The 10281-nt window shown below is 47.3% G+C and overlaps 1 protein-coding gene across 3 annotated transcripts in view; it reads right to left on the bottom strand.

Moving 5' to 3' along the window:
- TMOD1 (tropomodulin 1) overlaps positions 1–10281 on the bottom strand; it is a 29757-nt gene that overhangs the window by 2585 nt on the left and 16891 nt on the right. For all 3 annotated transcript variants that reach the window (XM_074854979.1, XM_074854978.1, XM_074854977.1), the window contains exons 4-9: positions 9635–9754; positions 6316–6405; positions 5675–5805; positions 3990–4097; positions 2274–2417; positions 1407–1551 (exon numbers count right to left, since the gene is read on the bottom strand). In XM_074854979.1, coding sequence (XP_074711080.1) covers positions 1407–1551; positions 2274–2417; positions 3990–4097; positions 5675–5805; positions 6316–6405; positions 9635–9754 — 738 coding nt within the window. The remainder of the gene's footprint in view (positions 1–1406; positions 1552–2273; positions 2418–3989; positions 4098–5674; positions 5806–6315; positions 6406–9634; positions 9755–10281) is intronic.

Below are 10281 nucleotides of genomic sequence, written 5' to 3'. Positions count from 1 at the left end.
CTCTGGTGACCAGGAATGCAGACACAGGCATAATAAATACACAGTGAACTGTAATACTGAGTATTCTGTGGTCACTGAAGAGCTGGCACATACCTCTATGCTTGGCTGTGCTTCCTAGGAGCACGATACTGGCTGAAGCAAGATTGATTTTATTTTTTTATTTTGAAAACACAACATATTTATCCTCTGTCTAAATATGGCAGCCACTTAAAGCTGTTTTTCTGTGACTTTTAAACCTGAAGTTGATTCATGAAGGGACAGAAGACCCTGTCGTGGTGAACCCTATGCATATTGAAGTCTACAGTTCCAGTTTTTCACCATTTCTTCACAGCTGGCTTTGTATGTTAGGGTTTTTTTCAGCCTGTTAGCCCTTGTGCTTTCTAGATGTGTCTGGCAAAACTCAGCAGCGCTAGTGGTGGTGGGGTGTCCCTGGGAGCCTCCAGCCCAACTCCCACTCGCAGCAGGGCTCTGCCTAGCACTGCATCAGGGCAGCCGCTGGCTCTGTCCCTCTGAGTCTTGTAAACCTCCACTCTCCCAGGGAATGGGTTCTTCCTAACAATCTGCAAAATTTTGCTTATTCCTCCCAGATATATTGTCCACTGCTGCTGAGGAGTTTGGCGCTGCCATGTTTGTAACCACCCTGCCTATGTAGTTAGGAGCTGTTGAGTACAGTGTGGCCAATATGTTGGTTGCATTTGATACTGCTCCACTGCACTGATTTCCAGTCCTCTGCAGCAGCTTGCAGCCAAACAATGGAAAGCCTCTGCTGTATGCGTCGGCTGAAACAGCAGTTGGCAGACTTGCCTACATTTTGCTTCACAAGCACTTCTGATCAATTCATTGAGATTCATAAAGATTAATTCAAAGCCATGTTGGTTCCCACCTCTCTCTAGAAACAATTCCAATTTGTTTTGCTGAAGAGGATGGGCCAAATCCCACTGCCATCAAAGTTCAACTCTACTACTTTTCATCTCTTTGTTAAAGTGGGAATGAAACTGGAGGAAGACAAGCAGTTGGCAGAAATCACAAGTGCTGGCAGCTCACAACCCATGTGCCATATGCTGTATCACGCGCCGTACTGAAGCATGTTAGCAGCTCTCACTCCTTCCCAAGAAGGCCCTCTGTTACTGCCAAAAACGCTGCCTCTTCTGGGAGTTTTAGCTGCCCAGTGTCTCCAGGTTTGGAGCACAACCCACTGCCTGGCTGACAGCAGCTGTATCAGGGAACCAGTCAGCGAAGGCTGCTTTCCTCCTCAAGGGGCAAGGCACCATCAGGCCCTTCAAGAGGTGATTTCTAACTTAAGCACATCCACCAGAGCCTTCAAGTGAGGAGTTCTGCCCTTTTCCCACCAGGAATTGCCCACAGGACCTTCCCATGCTCCCTGACTTGCAGCCAGCCTGACTCACCTAGGTCATTGTTGTTCATCATGGCATTGGAGGCGCGAAGTCGGGGACCTTGCTGAGTGAAATGATACCCGAATTTCAGCAAGGAGGTGTTTTTTTCCAACATGTTTGCAATTTCCATTTCTACATTGTTGCCCAAGGGCTGGCTCTTGAAAACAGAAAAGCAAGCTGGTCAGGTCAGAGAATGATTCAGAGCAAGCACTTAGATCTGTCATCTCCACCCCTTGCCTCCTTCTTTGGACCTGCTGGTCCATTTGGCATTTCTGACTCGGAGCTGGTGAAACACTGGTCTGTTCCTGGTACAACCAAGTGGCTCCAATTCCTCCAGCAGGCATTCCCACAAGTCCTATTGCCAAAGGCTTTATTTCTTGGACAGATTTGCAGCTGGAGAAACTATGATTTTGAACTCCGTCACCTGTCCCTGAGCTTCCCATAGGTCAGCTGCTTCACTAGTACTACCGCCTGGATTTCCAGGGTAGCTAAACTTGCCACGGCATCTGTACCATCACACTCTCTGGAGCTCTCCTTCTCTTTCGCTTGCATTGTAGCAGAAATTTCAGTTTTACTAGACATTATTATTTAAGTCCCTGCAAGAGCTTGGAGCAAGGCATGATACTGCCAGGTGCATCACTGCTCTCCAGGGCAGCACCAGGAACACGGTAAGCTGCTTGCACTGCCACGGCCTTTGTTAATTACTGTAGGTAGTAGCAGATACTGCCCAGGAAATGCAGCAGAAACAAGGGGCTGAAACCTCTCCAAAGCAACTTGGCAGTGGTGGCAGGCTGCCACCCTCCACCTTGACTAGCCACTCAATTTCTCACAGCCAGGACACATTCATGTGATCAGAGCTCCTGCTTTTGCACACTTTACCTGGTTGTCGATGCGCAGCTCTACGAGCGACGTGTTGCCCTGGAGTGCTTCGACGACAGCCAGGATCCCTGACCCAGAAATGAAGTTTGATTCCACATTCAGGCTCTTCAGCGTGTTATTGACCTTCAGCATTTCTGCCAATGCCTGCAGGCAAAGGTGGGTGGGAAGAGGTGGCAGTCAGACAGGCAGGGGTAGAGCACCCCAGAGCAGCAGGAGTTCAATTCCCCTCACCTCCAGAGGACAGTGGGAGGATCCCATGTGCTGACTGGTTTCACTGCCACCAGATGGGAGAGCTCTGTGCAGTGTGAAGGGGTTTTCCCCCTGTCGCAGAGGGATTCTTGAATGTGAGCAGGCTGGAGGCCACAGAAAAATCTCATACGGAGAAACCCTTAGGGCCCCCCAAAAAGGTGACAGTCCACACCTGCAGTTGCCCAGCTTCATCTGTCCCTCTTCTAAAGCCCGCATGGTGATGGCAGGGATGCTGGTCAGCGTTGGCCCTGCCTCCTGCCTGATCGGCTCCCTGCCTGCACTGTTTCTTCTGCATGGCGCTGAGATGCTTCCCATCCCAGCTGGCAGAGAGAGGAGTGTCTGTCTTGAGCAACAAGGGATTATTCATGTTAAGACGTCTTCCCAAGGGGCATGACAACCATATTAATCACTTTTGCCTTCCTCACCAATAAGATCAAAAGTGGGCTGGCATACTCCCAACACTCCCCACTCCCCCGCCGACCTGATCTGATGGTGTCATTTCACAAGCTGCATGGAAGAACCTGGCTACATCACGAAACAGAAGGACCAAAAGGTGATGTCCAAGTGGCAGGGCTGACCTGCATCCACTCACACAGCGTTTGGCTCCACAGCTCCCCGAACCCTGCACAGTGCCCCACGGGCCCTCAAACAGCACCCGTGCTGCCTGCACAGGCTTCTTCCCCAGTCCAGAGTGCCTGACATAATGCGAGAGCTGTACTCACCCTCCAAAAAGAGTATTTTTTCTAAGAGAAAACTGGTGTGCACATGTGTGTGTGGAGTTAGGGGTGACCTGGGTGAAGAAGGGCAAAAGTTGGCTGCAATGGTGCTATAAGAGTGTTCAAGGATGCAGCCTGAAAGGTAGCACAAGGGCCAAGGAGAAGGCTCAGCACCTCTCTACATCCCCAGTGATAGTTGAGACCACTCGCAGCAGCAGAAAGACCCTTTATCACCCATAGAGGCCACACATAAGAAATTCAGAGTCCTGCTTCTGCACAGGTCTGCACAAAGGAATGTACGAAAGAGCCAGAGCAGGCATGTGTGAGGGGAGGTACGGGTATGCACACAGCAGTGTATGGCTTTGTACCAAGAGAAAAAAATGGGCTGGCCCTGATGTAAGATAAATTGAAAGACACAAACTGCTTACACAAAATGCCACTAAGAAATCAGTTCCTGTCTCCTGCTCCTTTTCCAGGAGATCTCTGAGGACAAATATGAGACTGAATGGGATTAAAGGATTGTGTCCTGAAATCTTCACAGCTGCAAAAGGAAGCGAAGGGACCAAAGCATGTCTGTCACTGGCTTTCACTAGCGCCCCTGAAACTGAAGCACCTGCACCAAATGCCAGAGGTGCAGAAGGTGCCAAACCTAATGTAAGGTGCAAAAGCAGTCAGCCAGTAACTCTGAAAAATACCTTGCCCAAGAACAGCTCCTGTCACAACTTTATGACAGTGAGCTGACAGTACTTACAAAAGCAACAGGATCATTGCTCCGTGTCCCAACTATACTGAACTTCTTCACATACGTGTTATTTTTCAGCGCTTCCGCAAAAGCTTTTAAAGTTGGTATGGGAATATTCTGTGAACAGAAATGCAGAAAACCTGTGTTAGGCCATCATCTATATGAAGGAACATGTAATACATTTAAACAATACTTTAAATTCACCAAGGTCAAATCACCAAGTTCACTGAAGTAATTTAGGAAGGGGTTGATAAATGTTTTTCCAAGTTCTCTTTTATAATCAGTGTGCTCTAAGGAGCATGGCAATGTCTTCATCCTATTTCCCACCCTACTGATAGCTCACTGCCTTGCTTTGAAGCTATAACGCTTCTGCTGTTTAACTGCCCAGAAATGCCGCTACTTATGAACGCAAGCGTTGTGGGGATATATGTAACCAGGATCCGTGAGCCTACAAAGCACTGCTCCTGTGCTTTTTAATATGAATGACAGCACTGAGAAACATTCACGTCATGTTCAGGATAATTTCCACCTACAGGGCCTGATCCAGAAATACATGAAACGATCTCCACAGAGACCTCTGACTGTTTTATAGAACATCTTTCAGGCTAACATTTAGGATGCTAGGTCTCAGCCCAGATTTATTTTCTGGGTAATATAAATCCACGCTGTTTATTCTGAGTTCCTGTAAAAAAAGCATTTTTCACTTATCAAGGCACTTTAGATACCCTTGTCAGATGCTCAAGTTTTCATCTGTCTAAAATTTTAAGTGGTACCCTCAGCTTGGACTTCTTGCCACACCATCCGGATCCCACCATGTGGAATCGTCTATAGTCAAAGCCATCTGCAGAGCCGTAACACAGAGGCCAGCAGCTTACAATCTCCAGCACCACTCTTCAGTTCTCCAAACCCTGTCCCAGAGTCATGAGTCCAACACACAAAAAAAGTGCCTGTCTGCCAGATCCTCAGCCTGGTGTCCTCAAGGGACATTCAGGTTCACTAGCCAGAATCAAAAACATGAAAGTAAAAATCTTTTTGTTATAGAAAGGTGCAGGTGGCATGGCACAAGTCTTTTTAATTTGCACGTGCAGTCAACCATGTTCTTGCTATGTGAATATGTGAGGACGTCAGGGAGGGCAGCTGAACTGTATTTTTTAGTATTTGTATGTGTCCCAGAGGCAACATAAGAAGAAGTGCTGTGTCCTGATTTGCCCTCTACACAAAGTAAAGGAGTCCTACAGAAGGGGTGAGTGGGAGATGGACAGGGCTACCTGCAAGAAGGGAGGTTTCTTCATATTTTCATGGCAAGTGTCAGGATTAAGATGCCTTTTTCCTCCCACCATTTTATCTTACATAAACAGCCCCTCCACCAAATATGCTTGACTGAACCATTAAAGCAACCTAGAATGCCTTTAACCAGACAGGCTGGAGATAGGTCTCCCAAACTACCTTCAACACAGCTCTGCTCTTCTGGACATCTACAGGAGTCCTCTTGCTACCAACCCCACAGGACTGTCCCACAGCAGGTAACAATCCCTGCTGCCCAAAACAGAGATGGGAAGCACTGGTGTTTCTTGTCTGGCTACACACAGTGTTATGGTATTACTCTGTGCAGCAAAACAGACTTGGTCTCTGCCTTCTGTGTATCAAACGTTTGGTCCTGTTATTAAGAGAGGAGAACAGAAAGGCACAAATACCATAATATTGTTAAGGTTGACTTCCTCAAGGTCAGGATCATTGCTTTGTATTAGTTTCAGAGTCTTCTCCACATCTGTTGAGTTTGGTTCTTCATCAGGAACTGGTTTGTACTGTGTGGGCTTAATCACACCTGCACGTGAAAAGCAAGACATATGAAACCGAAAGCACCCTGAGCAGCAGCATGTTCTCTCTGGATGTGTTTCTCTGCTTTCAGAAGCAGTGTTGGGAGAGGGAAGATGACCTGACAAACAGATGCAAGATGAGAGACTGAACAAGCACTTGTCAGCTTCACCTATGCCCACGTGCATCCAGAAACGCTGGCCGGTACTGGGGCCAGCCAGTACTGGACAGCTGGTGCCTGCTGCTACATGCTCTCAGGGTCCAAAACAGGGTGATGAAGGGCACACCACCTGTGTGGGGCTGTTCCCTGGGCTGTGCTAGCTCCCGAACAGTGTCAGGGCTGCAGCTGAGATCATGCTGGCTCGCACAGGGCAAAGATGCACCAGAGATGGCCCCAGAAATCACAGGCTGCTCTGACATTCATAGCTTCAATCTTCAGCCTAAAAAAAATTCCCACTTTGCCTCTGCTAGCAGCTTCAAAGCCAAACACTGCAGCCTGCTGACACTCTAAATCACTTACTGTTGAGCCCTTCTTTGTTCACGATGGTGCTGCTCCCCAGTGCCTCATAGTACTGCTGGTTACTCATCAAGGTGTGCATGCCAAGGATGGCTACAGAAAAAGAAAAGGAGAACATGACTTGAGTTATTGCAGGCTCTAAAGACAGTAAAAGACATGTATATGCCATGCTACCCAGGATGGAGGTCCATAGCGCATTTCCCTGTGCAAGCACAGAAACAAACAAAGGTTGGACCAAGGCCCCCAGCTGTCATAAACACACAACACAGCTTGATTGTGCTCCCTTGTTTATTCCAATGCAGCATGATTCATAGGAGAAGAGGAACATCATCTTGCAGACAATAAACAAACAGCCAAGGTTTCCCAGTAGCCGACTTGATTCAGTAGCATGCAAAAATAGTGAGGGGAAGACAATAAAACACACCAAAAAATGCCATTGGTGAGACTTAATCTAAGGGGTCCAGTCCAGCAGGAGCCTGCGTATTGCCATCACCCCTGCTCACCTAGGCATGCCACACACTGTGACAGTCCAGTTTTTGAGATGAGCTGTGCCCCACGCAGAACCAAACCGACCCCTCAGGCAGCAACGTACGAGGTGACTGTCATCCAAAGCATAGCAACGCATATCTTGTTTTTACTCAACAACAAGTGGTGGTGGTGATGGTGACAGTGGTGGTGGTGTGCTTTGAATTGGTCTTTGTACTCTTCAAAGTTGTCAGTGTGAACAGATAAAACTCTGCTGGCTTGGTTGAAATGCAGAAAGTGATAGTATGAACAAAATTCAAAGCTGTAAAAGCCCAAAAGCCAAACTTCTGGCAATTTGTGTATCTCAGTCTCATGACTGCAAAACCAATATGCAAATGCACATTGAAACACACCCAAGGGGATCTGCTGACATTCTTGCCAGCTACAAATGAGCAGTGGGAAGCCAATGGCTTAGAAACACTTGGGCAAAGATTCTGTTTATAAAAATAACCCTGCTACTCACAGAAAGTTCATGTTTGAAAATAAACAGGGTTTTTAATCAACTTTTTTTTCTAAAAAAACCCACAACTATATGACTTTCTAAAGAAAAAATGCAGACACATGAATACTTGTTATAAACAGACACATTTGAAGAAATCTTGACCTCTGGATGGACACAGTGGTTAAAATAAATAAAGGACAAATCTCTCCCTAAAATTCAAACATGCCACCACAAAGGCACTTTGCTTTCCCATGAACTGCTCCTCTAATGCTTGGCAGCAGCCCGTCACCATTTGCTCAGTGCTTTGGCCAAAAAGGGCTGCGAGTTGAAGGAGCCTGTCCCTGAGGCCCATCACATGAATGGTGTCTGTTATGGTGATAGCTCACTGTGACTCCCGGTTGCACAGACGGGATAGCCTGCAGCAAAGGATGTCAATGAAGACCACCGTCCACTTCCCCACACCACTCCAGCACATCCCCGGTTGGACTCCACAGATCCAAGCAGTCTGTGCCTGAGTGAGGTTGGGCACTTGGAGTTTGCCTGTTTGTATTTTAGCCAGTCCTTTTCTCTGCCATGTAGTCACAGCTGAAATTGCAGGCTCAGCATTTTGTGGACACACATACACCCCAAACACAGCTTACTCTGACAATGAAATCTCTGGTGAATATCTGGGTGGCAGACAGAGGGAAGGATCTGTTATTATGACCACATGGGTTATTTTGGGGCTAGAGTTTGTGCTGGTAGATTAGAGGGACCTGCTGTTTGTAAGTCTTGTGCTTATGTGTATTATCCAAAGGAACTCAAGCAGAATGAAGGCACAACATTTCTGCCTCCCGCAGCTGACCAAAGGCATGGGAGCCACGCACAAGAGCTACCCTACCAGCCTTGCCAAGGAAGGGATCTAATATGCCATGACTGACAACGAGCCCTGCTAAAAGGCAGGAGCAAAACGAGCTCCTGCTAAACAAGCCCTGCTAAACAGGCAGGAGCAACGCTGTCACTGTCAATACTGAGATTTCAGCACAGCTTGTATCACATCAGTTCTCCTGCTGCCACTTCAAGTGTATTCTCCCACAAATTGCTGAACAAGCTGCCCCAAACAGCATTTCTCTGTGAAAATAATTGCTGCACAGATCTGGAGCTTAGAAAGGCAGATTTTCTAGGATAGGGCTTTACAGGACTCTAGAGTACAGAAAAAAAGCAAAACCCAGAGATGCAATGCTTGGCCAGGGTACATATGTTGGAAGCCTTAACCCAGAAACACATTTCTAAGCCAGAATATGATATTATTATGTAGAAGATATCTAGTTGGTGTGGTTATTCTACAGGTTATCTTACACACTTCTGGCATGGGGGATACTGTTAAGAGTATAGAAGCCTGAAGAAGACAAAACTGGAAGAAGCAGCCAGTGGCACTGAAATAGCTAGACCAGCAGGGGACATGTGAGCTTGGTAAAGCACAAGGTGGTGTTCATACACTCCTTCTGGCCAAGGCATATCCTATTCCAGCCACAGAGCTAGGTCCATGCCACTGGCTTCAGCAAGATACCAATACTGTCATCTCTAAAGTGGCAGAGCAATGAGGCTTGCAGGGGGTCATCTCCACTCAGACAACACTGCCTGAAAAGCAGCAATGGGACACTGCTTGAACTTACCTAGCACGGAGGCGTAAATCCCTCAGATAGGGACCATGCCTGTCCTTGGTTTGCACAAGGCTTGTTTAGCCTGGTGAAGAGCATGCTGTTGGGGCTTGAAGAGCACCTGCATTCGCTCTGTCCCCCTCTCCAGCTCACTACATATTCCAACCTGCTTCTCAGTTGTCATGAAGTACACCAGCCTTTTAACACTGGATTCTCCTACCCTGGAGCTAACATTCACAAAACCAACTGACTGCACAAATCACAAGAAATCCATAGCTTTAAAATGTGTTGTAAAAGTTCTTTAACAAACAGCCCTGAATGTCTGTTGAAAGGCTGCTCTAACCTGCTCCTTTAATAAGTTGCACAAGAAATCCACACTCCCAGTGGGTCTGCTTGATTTTTTCCTAGAGGTTTGGCTTGAGAAAAGCTGTGCTCCTGAAGGTGACAGGCTGCAATTTGCAAGATTCAGTGGCAGAGACAGGAGAAGAGATCAAACAGCACACTTTGTTCCCTTGATAAACCCTTCTCCCTCCTCAGCTTTGGTTCATGCTCCTGATTAAATCACATGGGCTGAGAGTAACTTTAAATACACACTTCTTTTTAAACAAATAAATCAATCCTGTCAAAACTGACAGTGTTCAGATAAACAGCAAAAAGCTCAAAGAAACTAGTAGTCAAACAACTTGAACCCCCAAATTATGTGAAACTATTTTACCAGCAATGTCACAGAGTTCTGCATCAGAGGCATTAGCAAGGGCTTCCTCCAGTTCCGGCTCCAGAGTCACACTTTCCAAAACAGGATCCATCGGCTTCTGCTTGGGGATCCAAGCTTTTCCTATAAATGCAATGTGATGTCACTCTCAGTATAGCTACAGCACCTGTTTCACAACTAGCCATGCAGATGCATTTCCGTGGGGTGAGATTTGCACAGTGGAAAGGACAGAGGGGGCACAAGGACCCAGAGAAAAATCGGAGGAGACACTGAATCCCTTCCCATTAGTTGGGTCTGAGTCCCGCAGCAATGTGAGCCAGAAGGCACCTGCCAGACACCTCCAACTGCGGAGCTGGACACTTTCACCAGCACAGAGGGCTGCATCTACAAAATCCCAATAGTGCATTTCTACAGGACGATGACTGTTAAACGCACAGCATTCAGAGAGCCACAAGAAGCCTGACCCTGCAGGACTTCACTTATTTGAAGGCTGCATAAAAGGGATGGAGATCTGCCAGCACCCGTATGGACCAAGAGAGGCCAGTGGCCCGGATCCAGCACTGTGCAGGATCGGTCCTGTCACTGAAACAGCTCCTGCTGCTAACTCCAAATGCACAGTGGCAGGGCAGATGGCACATTAGTCAAAAGAG

This window comes from Strix uralensis, chromosome Z, assembly GCF_047716275.1.
Source record: "Strix uralensis isolate ZFMK-TIS-50842 chromosome Z, bStrUra1, whole genome shotgun sequence".
NCBI lineage: Eukaryota > Metazoa > Chordata > Aves > Strigiformes > Strigidae > Strix > Strix uralensis.
This window is presented reverse-complemented; position numbering and strand designations above follow the sequence as displayed.